At 37.3% G+C, this 19,440-nt stretch overlaps 1 protein-coding gene across 4 annotated transcripts in view; it reads right to left on the reverse strand.

Annotated features, from left to right (window-relative positions):
• The window catches only part of PPFIA1 (PTPRF interacting protein alpha 1), a 62,011-nt gene that overhangs the window by 13,671 nt on the left and 28,900 nt on the right, over positions 1-19,440 (reverse strand). For all 4 annotated transcript variants that reach the window (XM_068397662.1, XM_068397661.1, XM_068397660.1 and 1 more), the window contains exons 10-20: positions 18,666-18,749; positions 17,952-18,083; positions 15,526-15,588; positions 14,201-14,280; positions 13,806-13,938; positions 12,830-13,053; positions 12,192-12,426; positions 8,240-8,391; positions 7,376-7,548; positions 6,516-6,609; positions 47-128 (exon numbers count right to left, since the gene is read on the reverse strand). In XM_068397662.1, coding sequence (XP_068253763.1) covers positions 47-128; positions 6,516-6,609; positions 7,376-7,548; positions 8,240-8,391; positions 12,192-12,426; positions 12,830-13,053; positions 13,806-13,938; positions 14,201-14,280; positions 15,526-15,588; positions 17,952-18,083; positions 18,666-18,749 — 1,452 coding nt within the window. The remainder of the gene's footprint in view (positions 1-46; positions 129-6,515; positions 6,610-7,375; positions 7,549-8,239; positions 8,392-12,191; positions 12,427-12,829; positions 13,054-13,805; positions 13,939-14,200; positions 14,281-15,525; positions 15,589-17,951; positions 18,084-18,665; positions 18,750-19,440) is intronic.

Below are 19,440 nucleotides of genomic sequence, written 5' to 3' on the forward strand. Positions count from 1 at the left end.
CAATGAGGGGTTTATTTTATTTATTTATTTTGGAGGGACCACTTACCTCCAACCACACAACCACAGTAGGGCCATCCCACTGTGCAAAAGGCAAACCTTGTCTTCTGGCTTCCTCTAGCAACTCATGCCTACAATTACAGAAATAGTTGTTAATAACAAAAAGAAACTAGTCGTAACTAGGTGTTACAATTTGAACACTGCATTCAATTTCCTATCTTCTTTCCACTAGTTAGCTTTCTTCCTTTCTCAAACTTATATGATATACCCACCAAGGCAGCCACAGCACACACGTACAAGGACTACATAGTGACATAAGCTGAACTGGAAAGGAAATTTCAGAGTGGCAGAGATGCTGGATCTTGCCTTTTGGAAATTTGTGCCTGAAACTCCTACTGACACTCTAACACACACTACCAACACAAAGTGGAGATGTCAGGCTTATTTGTCAGTCAGATTCTCAACTGCTGCAATTTTCTGTTCAGCAAATTAGACCAAACCAAAGTAGTCATTTTTCCTCAACATGCAGATTTGAAACCTGTGGAAATGTATGAGTACATCAGACATCCATGCCATGGAAATGGTACTGTCCATCACGCTGTTGAGGCTGAAAACTGGGACAGTAACCACTTAATGGGTAAATTTCAGTCTGCAACAGTGAGCTTGTCAGAATTTCAGGCACAGCTTCAGACAACCATTACATTCAGACAGCCACACTTTGGCAATTATATTCTGAAAGGCTGTGTGCTGAAACTCAGCTTTCATCTCCTATGATGACACCATTTCCTTTGTTATTCTGAAGCAGAAGAGACTGAAGTTTAATATTGACAATTCAGCTTACAGAAACAATGGAAGCTCACAGGATCTCTATAAATAGCTGCCAAAAACATTTGATAAACCAAGACAAAAAAACTAGTGTTGTGGGTATAAGCATGTAATGTTGCTTGGATAAGTCTGTCTGAAAAAAATGGATAAAGTCTCAAAAAAGCATATTTAAGCTGCCTTTGAAAGCTGGTTGTACATGGTTAAGTCTCCACTCACTCTCCTCTGAAGTTTAGAAAATACAGCTTCACCTAATTGGATAGTTTTTACTGTTTTATGCTTTTTATTCATGCCTGCAAGTGTAGAATTAAGATAAGCAGCAATACTACAGATTCATGATCCTACATTATGTATTTATAATCTTCTCACAAGAGAAAACAAACAAAATCTCCTTGCCTTCAGAACTGTATCATTGAATACATCTAAGATAAAATATTTACAAGTTATAGATATTAAAAAGCTACCACACAAGACATCTTGAAAAGGGGTTACTGACAGACTAGTAGCTTTCTTTGCTACCAGTGCAGAACAGATATGCAGTATTCAGCTCTTTTATACATGCCGGCATACATAGGATCCTCATGTTATATTGGTAGATAACAATATAAAAAATAATCAATGAAGTAATAAATATACTAGCAACTGTTTATCAATAGATACTACTTCTCCACCTGCATGTCAATAAATTCCTGTTACTCTAGAAGAGCTTCCCAATACTTTATCCTAATTAAATGTGCTGCCCAGGAGTGAAAAAAGGGGAGGAAGGAAGGAACTGCCAGATAACTGGTTACAAATCACCACGCTAACGTACCCATTTCAAGACTCAACAATTAAGGCAGAAATAGTGTTCAGCAGTTAGCAGCTCAAGAGCCAGATTTCACTAACAAAGAAGTGAAGACTGTAGAAGTTAATACATATTTGTACACTTCAAAAAGATAAGATATATTTCTGAATTAGCAATAAAGGATCAGCTATTCTCCTGCTACCATGGAACACATGACATTAATCCCACTAATCACCAGCCCTGAACACATTCAGTTTTGCTTCACTTTGTTGTTTAAAGATTTAAAAATAAGAAAAATAAATTAGTAAGATATTATAAAATACTGCTTGGTAAGAACAGATTAAAAAGCGTAATACTGTATTTGCCAGAAAGGAATACAATGTTTTTTCCAAGTAGTTTAACTTCAAAATTAGAGTCTTTGTCTTTGGTAGTTGTGGTAATGTGACCGTGCAATGAGGGAGGCGCACTAGTGATGAAAGAGCACAGACATGCCCCAAGTACCCTCCAGTTTGACTAGGATAACCCCACGAGAGCATGTAATCACTGCCTCCCCCCGCAGCTTACAAAGCTGCTTTGGGTACTGGATGTAATTCAGAGAATTGCAGTGCAATTTCTGCTAGCTTTGTAAGTCTCCTTGCGTACTTCAGGTTAACCATGAAACACCAAATCATTTGGAGATGAGCACTACAGGGAAGGTACCAAAGCATAAGGAGAGGTTATGATGCAAACTTTAAAGTCACAGTGATATTGTATGCAGAAAACAATTGTGTGGCTGGGAGAAAGTGTTATGTGATAGAGGCAAACATGTAGAAATAGAAACAAACGCACCAAAAATGTTTATGAGATAACTTTATGCAGAAATTATTCAATGGATCCAAAAATGGAATGCATCCATGAAGTAGAAAATGAATTGTGGAATTTGTTCATATGCAAGAAGAGGTAGAAACTTGCTTGCATGGGAAATCATTAAACTGAAAGCTCAAGACAGCACAGGCACAAAATATCTCATGGGAAGAATTCAAAGGCAACTGCTGTTATAGCTGCAAATGATGCATCAATGTTTTTTTCCTATAGCAGGGAACTTCACTTTTCCAACAATTCCCTTCCAACTTCACCAAGGAACTCGCTGCGTTCCAGCAACACGTGATCAGATTACGTAAAGATCTCAACTGACACGTCAGTTTAGTTTCACAGGCCATCCTATTACACCATTGAAGAAGAGGGTGCAAAATCCAGCCTCATACCTTTGTGAGGAAAAAAACCACTGCAGCAGTGTTAACAGACGGTCTAAGGCCAGCACTGTGAATGATAAAAGAACATCAAAGGAGTACCTGGCTACTGGAATAACTCTTAGGTGACAGAACCAAGGGACAGATGTCTACAGACTTAATAAAAAATTGGCTGAACATCACTTGGAATGGGAGACCAAATGTGCTGCTGCAAGAGGGGAACACTTGTTGTTAGACACATTCAAAAGGCATCTAACGCCAGCTGTGGAGAACAAAGAAATTGTGGTCATATGGGATGAGAAATGATGTCAAAACTGCAGGTGCTTGATGCAGTAGTGAACACACCAGGCCCTTTAAAGACCATGTGAAGTATTTGTATTTAGAATGGCTCTTGGCAGGCAAGCATATGCTAACCCACCAAGGAAAAAGCAGCCCGGAGCAACATCACTTTGTCACTGGATTAGGACAGCATGGGAATGGATAAATCCAGAACTTGTAGCCAGAAGGCAATGCTGTATTCCAGATTTCTTGGATGGAACTGAAGATAACTGATTTGGAAGGAGCTAGGAATAGAGAAAACACTGTAAGGAAGGTGGCGAAGAGAGTGATACTGATGAAAATGACAGGGTTGCAAGGTGTAAAAAACCTGAAAGGCAACAGCAGTAAAACATGAGATGAAAACAGACTAATTTCAGGCAGAGCATTAGTGGAAAGTTAATATAATATCCTTATTATATATTGATTTCGGGTATGTAATAAACTTTCTGTGTGTAACCTTTTTTAAAGAGAGTTATCTTAAATTTAGGCTTGCCTTCCTTTTTGATTAATACAGCATTAAGTTGGTTCTGTTGTACACAGAAAAGCACAAATACAGTTGTGGCAAACACTGTCAATAGTACAGCTCACAAAGAAGATGAACAGCATGAACAAAACACTAAAAACAACTTGAATTTAGTAAATAAAGAGCAACAGTTCTACAGAAATATATCTACCTTGGCAATGAATCGCCACAAATATCTGCTATTGCTAAACAACTTTCAAAACCCAAATTACTAAACTAATTCCATCTAAGTAGGGTTTCGTATTTCCATTATAAAAATTCACACCATGCAAATTAATGCAAGACACTGAACTAGCATTCGCACCAAACTAGATGACACTGGATTTATTTCAGCAACACATTGTCACAATACTTTTGAACCTAGTATCTCCTCTCATAATTGGACTTCTTTGAAAAAAAGTTAGAGCTTTTAATATATCGCTATAAAATCCAAATGATTTATCATAATTTCCCAACAATCCTAATAAAATAAATATAAACTTACCCTGATTTTGTACTACCACCACATCAAATGGTAAACAAAAGGAAAATAAAACAGTGAAGGAAAAATATAAAACTAGGATTAAACTGAACTCAAAGGCATATAAAAACAGACAGATAATGTATACTGTAATTTAATTCTGTAACTATAAATAGGTTTTTGTTAGTAAAGACATTGAATACTGCCCTCAGCCTGTTTGTGTGCATGCATGCAGAAATTGGAAAGATAAGCAAGCAAATAGGGATTAGAGACAACTATAAATAGAAATAGCTGTTATTGTTCCAACCATTCAGGTAACTGGAATTCTTTTTGCTGAATACAGGATTTTATAAGTGAACAGTCAGCCTTAAGAATTTGTTTTATCCCCACCCTCCTCCAATATCAAAGTGAAAAGCACCTCAGAGCAGCTTTACCACTTTCTCTTTTTGATGACGAGCATCTCAAGAAGGCAGCAAGGGATCTTTGACATTTTGGGATAATATTGCTTCCTATGTTCAGAACATCTGTCAGGATTCTGAAAGGGCTGCACTGAAGTACCTTGCTGGGATTTTTAAAATGGGAAGATTTGTTTCTCATGGAAGTTCAAAGGGCGCTGCTGCTGCTCTCAGCAGTAAGACTAATAAAACCAAACATTATGATACATATCTTCATCAACACAGTCTTGTTCCATACCCACTTTTACTGAAATACCTGAATCACACATACCTTCCTGTGAGTAAGCACGTACTCATGTTTAATAGCTAGGCAAGGAGATTTCAAACTAAAAGTTTCCATTTGTCTAACATAGACACTTGCCTTTTAAGCAACCAACAACATGCAGCCATGAGGTATGCTTTAAGTAACACCAGTAAATTTTTGAAAGGCAGAATGTTTACAAAGAAAAGTCATGATTATCTGCAACTGCATTTTTTGCATTTATTAAAGCAAGACCATATAGATTGTTTTATTCTAGAATGAAATTTGTTGCTGGTATTGAGAAAGATCTATATTGTTCAAAGAACAGGCCTACCACTATTTAGATATGACCAGAATAAAACTGTTTATTCAACCAAGATGTGGTATGACTTTAAAACTCTGTAGAAAAGGGAAAATACCAGATCATAATAATGTGTGATTGCCTTCAGTGTAACAGTCTGAAGAAAAACAGCTGAGTGCTCTGTTATACAAACAAAACCACATTCCATTCTGACTTTTCAAACCAACACACTGCTGGTTTTCATTAGCAGTCACCAGGCATTACTCTTTATTTGTTAATAGAACTTAGGTACTGCAAGAAATCTCTCTCGCAAAGAGAAAATTAGCACACTTTCTTGTCAACACAGTCTTCTGTTTTCAGAAGGCAAGTAAAAAAGCAAGACATGTCTGATCTTGGTCAATGGTTTTGATACAGAGTAAATACAGCTGAACAGAACAGAAGCAACAGAAGTGCAAGGTATATGGCCCAGATCTGGGTGGAAAAATGCAAAGAATGCCTGATCCTACTTAGATAAATTTGAGTGTTTCCTGTATTACCATATAAGCATCAAGTCAAGATTTCTACTAGTAGCAATATCTATTTTTCACCTATGATTATAGTCTTTGCTTCATCTCTTCTAAGTCTGGGAACAACAAAGCATGCAATAGATACTCAAAAGGTGAACATGAAACTAAAGATTTTCTTGGACACACACTTAAATTCTCATGACTAGGAAAGGGTAATTGCATATCTAAAAGGTGCCACAAAAACAGGAAATAGTCACAATTTATAAAAAAAAAAAAACACAAAATCAGGGGTATATGATGCAAGGAAAAAATATTTTGGCCATTAAAATATATGAGAGAATGTCAAGACAAGCTTAAACAGAAGTAAAAGAAATCGGTGAACACAGCAGCAGTTAACAACCACAACACAGAAGAAAACACTTTCAGAGTTACCTGCTAGAGAGGAACCAACAAATGTGTAACGGAAGGGTATCTGTATGAAAGCATCTCATGCTTTCACTGTCAACTCTTTCACACTCTGGAGCAGTAGCAGCCAAAGACAACTTTGGGAAATCTTCCAAATGAATTAAACCCAAAGCAGGTATTAAACATAACAAATTCAGGGGAGGGTTTGGTGAGAGTCCACTTTTATATGCAAGTTTCTTTACTACAGCATTTCAACAATAAGCTTTCAGCACTGAAATTTGTTTCAAACTTACCATGACCTACACTACTATCAATGTTCTGGAAAAAATAGTAAAAAAAAAAAATTCTATAGAGGCTTATTAGCCATAGCACCATATTAGGCAAAAATACCTGAAAACAGAACAAAAAAGAAAACAAAACATTTTTAAGCAAAGCAATATAACAACAGAGGATTAAAAATATTCAGTAACTTACTTTTTCTGCATTTTCCTGTTTTTTTCTGCCTGACCTCCAAGCTTGCTGAGTCCTAATGCATCCTGAGAGGAACTATCTGCTTCTGCCATGCCAACTACAAAACAACCAAAACAAAGCCCAGTCTTGTTATCTTCTCAATTTTGGCCATTTTTAACTCAAAAATCACTACTGCTTTCAGAGCAGAAGTATTTAATCCTTTGTATTATTACTGATCAGAAATGTACAAAGCCAAACCTCCAAGCCCATCTATCACTCCATTTCCTCGTTGAATACATACCCATCAAAATGGCATAAAAAAATCTGGTGGAAAACCAGATTGGTATGGACTCAAATAGGTGCTGTCTAAAACCAGCTGGAGTCACACAGAGAACCTCACGTTTCAACCACCTGTAAGACAAATTCTCAGTGTTCCCGTATCACTTATGATTGGTGTCAACATCAAGGGCACTGCTTTATGCAAAGAATTACACAAGATTGAAAGGTAACTGAAGCATTTACTAAGCCAGGTGGGTTCATTTCAAGGGAGTTCCTTTGGGTCCAAAGTGGAGACGTAACTGTTGATGTCAATACTAAAAGCCACTTTCACTTCTGAGATACAGCTGAACCTTTTGCTTCACAAAACAAGCCACAGCAGTTCAATAAGGTTCAATAACCTGGTTACATAAGACTAAATAAAAGACAGCAACACCTGACTAGCTGAATTTGCATCCTACACTCATAAAAGGACCTACCAGAAGACTGTGTCACTAATTCCAAGAAATGCTGTACATCAGCATCAAAATAATCAGTCTTAAATATGCACATCCTAAAATTCAGTCTTTCACTCTGTCTTACTGTGCAAAAAAAAAAAGCAAACCAACCTTGTCCTAATGTCTCCTTGCTTGTTTGTCCAGGTCGTCCCTTTTCTTTCTTGCCAAACAAGCGGCCAATAGAGGATTTGATCCCCTTCTTTTTGGGGGCTTTATGAAGGGAATCTTGGCTACTATTGCTGCTACTAGGATTACTCGTTTGCCCATCTTGCGAGCCTGTTGAACTTTACAAAAAAAAAAAAAAAGGAGTCATAAAGGAGCACAGGTATAACAAATCCACTAGCATAACATAGTGAGAGACAAGGTCAGGTTTATCCATTAGCATAACACAGTGAGAGACAAGGTCAGGTTTCTGTGCAAGTTAACAAAAGCTCAGTAACTCACTAATGACATCTAATTTCAGCTTTTAATGAGTCAGGAAAAGAAACGTATCTACTAAAATACATGTCATTAAATAGAAAAAACTGGAGACAACTAAATCATGTAAGAAAGGAAGGTATATGATATTTACATACTATAGCATGGAACTACAAGTCAATTCTTACTTTAAGAAACATTGTTTGAAGTGCAATTCACAGGCCAAAGTTGACAACAAAAGTTCCTGACAAATTGAGGCAGACAATGGAAGTTTGAAATACTTAAGTGGAGTCCAACCCTGATACTTAGGCACTTTGAAAATACATCTGTCAATCAAAAAATGATGGTAATTTTGCACTTATTTCTAAATCTATAGCTAAATTCCAACCTATGAAGGACGACTGGAATTGTACATCTTTCATTTTCTAAACATGAAGCAAACTTAATGCAGACCAGAATTCTTCACATAAGCTGAATAGCTTTGCAGCTTTAGGTTTTTATTCTGATGATCTGGAATACTAAGCTACTGGTAGGTCTGACTTATTCACAGCTACTTACTTTCTAATGTCCCTGATATCTTCATGGCTCACTGTATGCAAAGCTCCTTTTTGGACTCTGTCCAAACGCAAAGATCGAGGTGAAGAAGGTGGTGATGTCTCACATTTTATTGTGGTTTTATCATCTCGTACCTCTTCTCTAGAAGCTGGAGACTAACGGAAAATGAATGAAAACTTGAAGGGCTAGTTGGAAATGCCAAAACATGAACGCAATATCAACGCTACGCAAAATACAGAAAGGAAAAATCAATTATTTCAGTGTTAAAGGATTACTCTTGCCCTTACCACTCTGCAGTTGCCTATTTTTTGACTTCTTTCTGGATTTTCAGTCACCTTCAGTGACAAACTACTAAATTTCAGTCTTAGCTAGTGAAATGAGCAAGTAGCACTCATCTTTTATTCATTCATAGAGCTAAGAACTAAAGTAATGTCTTCAGCACCATAAAACTAATATACCTGACTTCAGTTTAAGCAAGTGCAAAGACAGAAAACCAGAGAGTCCTGTGAAAAGGCATCTCGATTCTCACTGTTATGCGTTTAGACGATCATTAGCAAGATCACCAGTTCTATGAAGTCAGTTTGTACATACCTGTGGCTATGGCTTATCTCAAAGTTTGAATAACAGAAATCAAGACTTATTTGTGTGTGCACTAACAGGTCTTTAAATATTGTTTCATGAAGATTGCAAAACAGTGGTTACAAAAAGAAAGCAACACAACAGTCCCCTACACCAGCAAAAAAAAGCCAAACAAAAAAAAACACCACAAAACAAAACAAACCCACACTCACGTTAAGATGATAAACCATTTTACATTCAGTATCAAAGAGCATATAATCTTGCTTTATTATAGGGTTACCCTGAAAATGCTTTCTTTCATGTTCCTGTTATCCATTAACAAGTTTGGGGTCAGGGAAAGAGATGAAGGGGCACACCAGTAAATAAACTAAAGATTTTTACCTTTCTACGGTGTTTCCTTAAATCACTAGGCTGATAGTTGCATGCAAAGAAAAGACATGTGGAAAAGCCATATTTATTGTAAACTGTAACACAGACTGAAACAACTACTACAGACAAAACAAATTAGGGAGAATATAAATAACAATTACAGCAATGGTACAGAGAAAGATATAGAGTATGAAGTACTCTTCAAATCACAGATTACTTAAATGTAACCCTGAAGAGGGGAAATAGAAGACAAAAAAAATAATCAACACTTATAGCTGGTTATCTATGAAAGTACCATAGATATTTCAATGTATTGGTACCATAGGCAAATTAGCACACAAAATGTGCATTATCTTCAGCAAGAAAAACTATAAAGTACATGGGGGTGTATGGTGCTGCTTTTAAAAAGTGACAGGATTTCCAGTCATGTCAAGGACTTGCCTTGAACTATCTAACCTCCACGGTAGCCATAGCAGGCTTAATAGGTTGTCTGCACTAGTCCCTTCTCACATCTTAGAGACTTCCTCAGTTGTTTCCTACATAGCATAAAAAGCAGCCGTGCTTTAACAACTGTGAAAGACAGTGCCAACAATAGCCGATTTCTATACAGTAAGAGTATTCTGTTCTTACTAAGTTTAAAGTGCTAGAATGCTTGAGCAAGAGTCTAACACTAGTTTTAGTTTATCCTCCCATCCACTCCAGAAGCCACTGTAGCTCACTTCCTAAGTACTCCTCACCTCTGCCAGTGCACAGAGCAAGGCAGCAACCTTTAGTTACATAAACAAGTTCTCAAGTTATCCAGACTGATGCTGACAAAAGTCCAATTGAGATGATTCGTTTAATAATTATCATTGTATTTAGCCACAAATTATTTCAAAAGACTGTAAGCAAAAATAAAGTCAGTCCCCTTAGAAGCTGGGGAATTGTGTGCTGCTTCCCCCCCTGCAAACGACAACATTTAATCATTTTTTATTTGGAATAAATGCAAACTATGCAGCATTAATATGTAAAGTTTTGTTCAATCTGACCGTGGAGTACTACGTTACTAAATCATAAATTCACAGAATCATAGAAGGGCTTGGGTTGGAAGGGACCTTTAAAGATCATCTAGTCCCTCCCCAAGTTCTTAGACAAAGCACAGAAGACTCATTTGAACCTTGGTGGATCTTTACCTACTAAACCTGATAACCCATAAAAATGAAAATGTTTACCATATCACAGAATCACAGAATGTTAGGGATTGGAAGGGACCTTGAAAGATCATCTAGTCCAATCCCCTGCCAGAGCAGGATTGCCTAGATCATATCACACAGGAACGCGTCCAGGCGGGTTTTGAATGTCTCCAGAGAAGGAGACTCCACAACCTCTCTGGGCAGCCTGTTCCAGTGTTCGGTCACCCTCACCGTAAAGAAGTTTTTCCTCATATTTATGCGGAACCTCCTGTGCTCCAGCTTGCACCCATTGCCCCTTGTCCTGTCAAGGGATGTCACTGAGAAGAGCCTGGCTCCATCCTCATGACACTTGCCCTTTACATATTTATAAACATTAATGAGGTTACCCCTCAGTCTCCTCTTCTCTAAGCTAAAGAGACCCAGCTCCCTCAGCCTCTCCTCATAAGGGAGATGTTCCACCCCCTTCATCATCCTCGTGGCTCTGCGCTGGACTCTCTCTACCAGTTCCCTGTCCTTCTTGAACTGAGGGGCCCAGAACTGGACACAATATTCCAGATGCGGCCTCACCAGGGCAGAGTAGAGGGGGAGGAGAACCTCTCTCGACCTGCTGACCCCACCCCTTCTAATACACCCCAGGATGCCACTGGCCTTCTTGGCCACAAGGGCACACTGCTGGCTCATGGTCATCCTGCTGTCCACTAGGACCCCCAGGTCCCTTTCCCCTACGCTGGTCTCCAACAGCTCTGTCCCCAACTTGTACTGGTACATGGGGTTGTTCTTGCCCAGATGCAGGACTCTACACTTGCCCTTGTTATATTTCATTAAATTTCTCCCCGCCCAACTCTCCAGCCTGTCCAGGTCCCTCTGAATGGCTGCGCAGCCTTCCGGCACATCAGCCACTCCTCCCAGTTTTGTGTCATCAGCGAACTTGCTACAAGTGTAGTAATCCAAGACAATAAAGTATAGTAAGTATGGTGTTGCAGGTACAACTAGTACGTACAGTTTCCAAATGCATATGCAAATCTGGAGACAAAGTAATGTATATAGAGCTAAGTTAGAGAAGGAGCTTCTCCTGGAGAGTGCTTGCAAATAAATACCTGTATCCAAGATGTTCCTTAGTGAAAGGTATTCCAAATACAAGAAACTGTTAGGTTCGCTTAACATTTATGTAAAAACAAAAAAGTGGAAAACTTGTATCTTGTTTTTACAGATACACACATAAAGCAGCTCCTAGAAGGATTAATTTTTCTAAGCAGTCATAGGAACATGAAAAGAATGGATCCATCTTTCTCTCCTTGCTGAACTGCTAAGCCCAAGCTACTACTCCATCAGCTACTAGGTCTAACAGATACTTCTTTTACCTGCCAGTCTTAATAGACTAAAACAAGACACTAGTGCTCATTAAGACAGCTGCGATACCTCCACAATCTTCAAGATTAATGCAATATATGCAAATCACTTTTTAGTTTTTAGTGGAATAGTGGACTGCTAAAAATAAAGTTTAAAGCAGAGGGAGAAACATTGCTATACCAGAGGTTGAAAAGAAAACATTACTTCTTCTACCAAGAGGGGTCAGACAGAATAAAGACCATAACAACAGAAGGAATACTTAGGCATGAGATGTTGACCAAATAATAGACTTGAGTTCTGAACGTTTTTCCTAATCATTATGACTGTATCTTACACTTTTTATAGAAGTTGAAAGGAAGCAGTAGAAAAACCTAGAGAAAGGAAAAATACAGCTGAGTAAGAAGGAGAGGAAGGGGAAATCAAACAACCCATTTCCTAGAGAAAAGGAATACTCTTCTGAAAAATTACAGTTAACAGATACTTACCAGTGTCATGATACCTAGTCTGTCCACTTCCCGAGCTGGACTATGTGGAATCCGCCTTGGGGTGGAGCGGCCACTGCCAGGCGGGGAAGAACCAGCAAGCGAACCACTTGCATAGGGAGGAGGAATGGAGCTCATGGACCGGAATCGGCCATGGGCATCCAAACTTCCACTACCCACTCTGCTTTCAATCTCCTCTGCACGCTGCTCGGTGTTTTCCTTTTCCTCTTGTATAAGTCTAAAAGAAAAGAATTTCAAAGGAACATGGCATTCAAACAAGTACCACAGAAACAGAAAGGCTGACTCATGCATTAGAAAGAAGCAGCACTTGGCAGACAAATCAGCTACACTGAAAAATCTTCTAATCCAATCTGAAAAACATGGTAAACACTACTGTTATCGCCATCATGCATGGGTTTCTGTCAAACTAGTAATACACAATCCCTTCCGTAAATGGGACTGAAGACAAAGAACCTGAAAAGAGTACTTAGGCATAAGCAAACTAGTTACTTCTGTCAACCCCACCATGCTGCCGCCCCAAAAACTGGACAACCACCATTTTCTGAATAACCACACAAAAAGGATTTCTAGTGTCACAGAAATTCATTTTTATCAAAACTTTAGCAGCAGATAGACCATACCTAATCTCTTTGTTGATTGCATCCAACTGTTCTTGAAGCATCATGGCCAAAGTCTGAGCATCAGCCTGACCACTTGGTGACAGCAGATCAACCGAATTGAATATAGTCTCCCTATCATCCTCAACATCAGAGACATCAACATCACTTTCAAATGCTTGTGCCACGTTTGCCAATACACTTGCTTGCTGGGCTCGCTCCCAGTCCTGCTCATTCAGAGTTTGAACCTAAGAGAATTAATAAAAAAAAAAAAAAAAATCCAAACTCAAATGGGAAGAACATGACATCTCTACTGTTTTTCAAGATCACAGAATCACAGAATGTTAGGGATTGGAAGGGACCTCGAAAGATCATCTAGTCCAATCCCCCTGCTGGAGCAGGATTACCTAGATCATATCACACAGGATGTTTAAAATAATTTTTAAAAATCCGACTTACATGCTGAATGCATCCATCAAGACAGCAATGTTTAGAGAAATGTAAAAAAAAAAAGCTATAATGTAGAAAACTTTGCATCTTGCAGTTAAGTGAAATTTAAAAATGGACAGACCCATTGAATAAATTAAAACGTCACATATCTTGGCTATACACGCTCTAAATTATGGCAGAATTTAGCTACCAAATCCAATGAGAATTTTGGATTCAGCTGTATGTAATGAGAACTTACGTGTCCTGAAAGGGACTCCAAATTGCTTGCGTAACAGTAACATGAGTTACTAGTGTATAGGCACAAAAGTAGGACTGTTTCAAATTATATTTTACAGGCTTATCATACACAATATAAATTAGACTTCAAAATAATATTTTTGCAATTATTTGTTAACAATTATAAAGGGTGCATTAGTTAGTAAAACAGGATATATATAGCAGTTTATTGCTATGTACTCCTATCCTAAAATCTCCTTGCAATAGATAAGCCTCATCTAATCTATTTTGTTGCCAAAGTTTTCTTTTTGTTTTAATTTCAGAGTTCTACTACCTTTGAAGGTTCATCTCTGAGAGCTGCCAAACGTCCTTTCTGGGGACGCCTTAACACTGAGGAGGTGCCATAGGAGTCTGCATGACTGTCAGCCACAGGCGAAGATGTCATAGGGTATCTGAAATCTGGTCGGCTAGAACACAAAGAAACATTTTATCCTTGCCAAGGTAGGGAGAAAGGGGAAACAAACCAAAAAACCCATCCAAATAATTCCTATTGTCCCACCAGTGCGATTTTTTTTTAAAGCAGTATAAAAACCTGCTTTATATGCTCTATAAAGAATACATTTGATAGTTATGACTAAAGTATTTTCAGTTATAATAGACAAAAATTACATTTAGCAAAGTGACTTTAAAGAAATTAAAAAAAAATGAACTACAATTAAGTGCTGGTACCTATGGTGAAGTGATGTGGCTCTGAGTCTCACTTGGTCATTTTCAGCCCTTAATGCTTCAACATTTAATACAAGTTGATCCTGTAAAAATAAATAGATAAAATACATAACATGCTTTTAAAAAAAGAAGCGTTAAATATGATTTATCAACTAACATTTAGGGTTTTGATCTCATTTCTACAAAACTCAGAAATAACAGACTTTAAAACATACCCTTCAATGATGTAAAACGTAAAAATGATTTTTGCTACACACAATACAGCACCATCACAAAAGGGCATTCAAGAATAATTCTGTTGCCTTTCTACACTGTGACTCTAGGTAATGACAATGTATATTTTAAGAACAGCTACTAAATAAAATTCACATATTTAACTTTACTATAATTAAGTGAGCATATTTAATAAGAAACAAGAAGACTTTTCAAGCTCTGTGCACAAAAGGTTCTAAGTGCATTCCCTTTTAACTTGGATATTTCTACATGCTTTAGAAACCCAGTTTAACAACAGAGAAATACAATGAATGAGAAAACAATGAAAGACTAATAAGAAGTGGCTGATGATGAACATCTGTGCCTTGCGTGAAAACTGCTGGCCTACACATATGAAAATTCAAAGCACATTCTGCAAAATATTCTGAATGTGTTCTTCGTTTTATTACAGAAGCACAGCCTCTACAGTTTGGTCCAGCTACTTACTAGAATGATTTGGGGAGATGCAGTACACCTGGGATTTAATAAGCAATAACAAGTATTATTTGCCGCTGCTTAAGGATGCAAAGAAATGGCAGGCCCCACCACTATTATTCAAGAAAGGAACTTGTCAGTTCCAGGACAAGCGAAATACCAGACAGTTGCAATTGCAAAGGAGCAGCCAAGTCTAATAAATATTTCTTTCCCTGCCCCCCAACTCTTAAAACTTTAAAAATTTTTTATGAGTCGAACAAGCGTATCATGATATCCAATGCTTTAAGAAAAAACTTATGGGGAAATACTCAACATTAAAAGTATTCAGCTTTTCTTTCTACTGTTCAAGGTCGTATGTACAACAGTATAGAAATTCTACACAAACTTTGGCAAATTGCCAATATATCCAGCCACTTTACATATTCAGAAGTGTGTTAAGTCTTTGAGTAAAAAGCTATGTATTACCTATAAAATTATAATAAAACTGATGCACACAATACCATAAAAAGAGCAGTAACAGCCGCCTACTTTTAAACAGACCAGGTAATGTTAAGTTTTATGGGGGAGTTCAAATCTGGTCCTGCTACATAACAATGCAGCAATTATTTTCCAATATAGCACTTCAGAAATGTGTATTATACCTTTTCATGCTGAAGTTCCTCTATTTGCTTTTTTGCATTTTCAATTTCTCGAAGAAGTGAATTCTGAAATAAAATGTATCACAAATTAAGTTACTTATAGAAGCTTTTGACTCTTAAACCATAACCAAGATAAGTCTCAAAAAATTTCAGTCAACATTAGAGAGATGCATCTTAAGTTACAGATGCTTTATTGCTTACATCATTTCACTTTGATTATAGTTGAAAGTTTATCCTTTCAGGTGTACAGCCCTCTAACATATATACTAATAGTACAAGTTCCATACAAATTTAATGCCAATACCAGCCTTTTAAGCTGTTTGACAAAACTGGTAAAAAAAAAAAAAAAAAGGAATAATTAGGCAGCTAAAATAATTCAAACTAATCCACTGAGAGGTTAACTAAGGCATTACTGGCTGTTATCATCAGGTTTTAATTTTATTTTCACTTGCCTGACCTCCAAAATTACTATACAGTAATTTCATGGATTACTGTACCTCCAGAACTGCAACACTCACTGACTCACGGGCCTTCATTAACATCAGAGCTGTCGTCTTTACACTCATGCCATGACTTCTAAACAACTCCAGTAGATACAAATTCTTAGGACTACTACAGTCTCTTTACTCAAAGCAGCTTCCAAATTCAGTCTAAGAATCAACTGAGAATTAAGAAACATTTGAGAGCTACAACAATCAAAAGAATTTCAACTGTTGTATTTGTAGTATGTGATACCAAGAAAAAAAAAAATCAGAGACTCCCCCTTCTAATAGCAAACTTATAACTGGGCCACTTCCTTTTCCTTTTCCATCATTGCCAAAAAGTTCTGCTAACACATTTCCTCGAGGTAAGTAATACCATTATTTGCATCTTAAACGTGTAACAAAGTTTCATACATGAACAATCAAGTCATGCCAGGAAAAAAGCCCAAGTGATCAGAAGAAAGTCTTACAATTTTACCTGCATCTTTCTTCCCAGCTTATAAAAGAATGAGTTGGAAGCCACAGCAAGAATACTATTCTAGAAGCTGTAACTCACGGTGAAGGACAACTAGATTTTCCTCATTATTCATGAACGTAATTAGGGTTTGGAGGATAAAGGCGGGTTAGGGTTAAAAATAATATTCCAGCATTTAAAAAAAAAAAAAAAAAGATATGCAGTCAGCTGTTTCTCAGAAATTGAATTTATAAAGACTGTTAGAGCAACCTTGTTGATGTCGTAACAAGGCCCATAACAAGAATTTCTGAAGTATTAGGAGCAGCTGGTGATCTTTAAAATTGTCACGTTAACTAAAAACCACAAGACAAAGTTTGCAGCCTTAGATGCCAGATGACAAGAACCTTTATCACTAACTGAAAGGATGAGAATCAGTAGGACCTATATTTGTTCTGCACTACCTGATTCCTCTCAGCTCCGAGAGCGTGAAAGCAGGGAAAAGAATGCACTAAATCTTTGTAATGATTGAGGGGAGCACAGTCCTGGAATTCTGGAAAGACATGTCCAGATACCTGACTGATGGTTTAGGGATGAGAACTGAGTTGACATGAATGCAAGGGAAAGTAAACATTTATTAAAGTCTGAATACATCGTTATATATTGCAACTGAAGCATTTTATTGCCATGACTTTAAAACAAAAGCCACTCAGCTTTTATTGAAACATTTCCCCAGACAGTCAATTCAGCCTCCAGTAAAAGAAACTAAGTATTTTTTTAATCCAAGACAAAGCAATTCAAAGTCAGCATCAAGCAAAGTACTACTACAGAAGACACTGCTTTGTTTGATGAAGAATAAGGGAATCCTTAAAGACATGTATGGAAGAAAAATCCATAAGGACCTAGATCCAAAAGCAGAAGGGAAAGAAACAAAGAGTTAAATTATGTCACAAGTTAGAAGATTAACTGAACAGGGGGGAAGCTCTGAGGTGTGCATTGCCAACACAGGGAACAGCCCACTGACCTTCATACAACCTGTCTCAAAATTATCTACCTGGGAAGAAAATGCAAGATTGTTTCAACCCACAATGACTCAGAGTAACTGGTACAGGCAAAAGCAGTGGGAAACAAAACAAACTGAACTGAAAAGGTCGAAGTTCTATCCCTAATTCTTTAGGCTTCCTGTATTACACTGGATGAGCCTATTTATGCAGTCCACACCAGTGAACTAAGAAAGGATAAAGGCTTTTAAAAGATGCCTTCTCAACACTGTAGTACAATGCCCAGTGACAATCTCAAAAAAAAAAAAAAAAAAAAAAAAGAATTTTAAGAACTTGTTTTCAAAATCCACAGTAGAAAACAGCCTTAACAGAAACTATTTATTAATCAGAATTTAATATTTATTTACTGAAGTTGCAGACACATTGCAAAATACACAAATCACTACAGAATGCTGCACATCTAATTAATGTATATGCTGGAATGTGACTTGTTACCTTATCTTCCAAGGCAGCCATCCTTTCCTTGAGATGAAGCTGAAGCCTTTCATTAGATTCAGACAGAAGCTTATCAACAGTTTCTGACAAACGTTTATTATGCTCTTCGTTCATCTTCTCTCTCTGTCTAGCCTAAGATACATAAAAGCTACTGAAATAACTTCAAATTTACAATGTCTATAACAATTTTCAGGTTCTAAAACCAGTAAGCTTTCTTTAATCCAAATGCGTTTTCTTCAATAGAAACATTTTTCCAAAGGAATAAGGAATACTGCATGTACCCCCCAACTCTGTAAGAGAGTATAAGGGACACTTAAGACTAATAACTGTTCAAGATCAGAAGCTTGAAAATCTGAGCTTACCTTTCAAGAAAAAGCAATTTCAGAACCTATTCCATTATTTATAACCTAGGAACCTATTTTTCCATAGTCACTTAATTCAGCAAGTTTTTGATCTGTCTACTCATCAGAAAGTACAACTAGCAATTAGGTACTTCCAAAGACATTTCAAATTTTGATTGGAGACTTCCAGCTTTTTCTTGAGATTAAAGGTTAGCCACAGTACAGTGGCTCAAATCTTCCAGCTAGCAGCCAGCCTAAACTCTGGTTTTATTTTAGAGATGAAAAATAAAACCAGCTTTGCTGAATGGTAAGCAGCCATAAAGGGGATTAGATTCTTTCAGCTTTGTATCTTTGCCAAAAATATGTACGGTACCCTTTGCAGTTCTTGATTCTTTTCTTCTAGCTGTGCTTCCATCTGTCTCAGTCGTTCTTCTATATTGCCATGTCTTTCCTCAGCCTGTCAATTTGAAAACAAAATTAGAATTTGTTTTGTTTTTTTTTTAAAAAAGAGGTTTCAAAAGCATAAAACATTGAAGCAAATAATATATCTAACATGCTTTGCGCAACTGCCACGTATGGTAATACACAATGCAGAACAGATGCCTTTCTGTCACTGAAAGAACGTAGTAAGAGTTCATATGGTAACAAAATGATGAAGCCTCTCACCCCTAAGTACCATGAATCAACTACTATTTGCAAATGAGCTTGCAGCACAAGTTCATTCAAATCCCCAAGAACTCAAAAAAATAATTAAAAAAAAAATATCAAAACTAAATGCATTTTCAGCTTTTCCTCACTAGCCTGGACAGTATGACCCTTTGTTAGTAATCATGACAAAGCAGAAAGCAGCAAGCAGAAACAAGGACTAATATACAAATTCTACCTTCCTAAGCTTGGTGGTAAGTTCCAATACTTTAGCATCTTTAGCAGCAGAGCTCCCAGGAGACAAAAGGTCAGACTACAGAGCCAGTTAGGGACAGGAAAGATAACAGGGAAAGAAGTGAAACTGAGACTTGAAAAGAAAACACACACACACACACACACTTGAAAAGGCTCATTTGTAGTTACTACATATAGTTCTTCAGACTTCATTACTCCATTTGCAGCCTTCTAAAAATCTTAATGAGTACCAGTACTTCTCTCTCTCC

Source organism: Nyctibius grandis, chromosome 4 (assembly GCF_013368605.1).
Source record: "Nyctibius grandis isolate bNycGra1 chromosome 4, bNycGra1.pri, whole genome shotgun sequence".
In the NCBI taxonomy this organism is placed as follows: domain Eukaryota; kingdom Metazoa; phylum Chordata; class Aves; order Nyctibiiformes; family Nyctibiidae; genus Nyctibius; species Nyctibius grandis.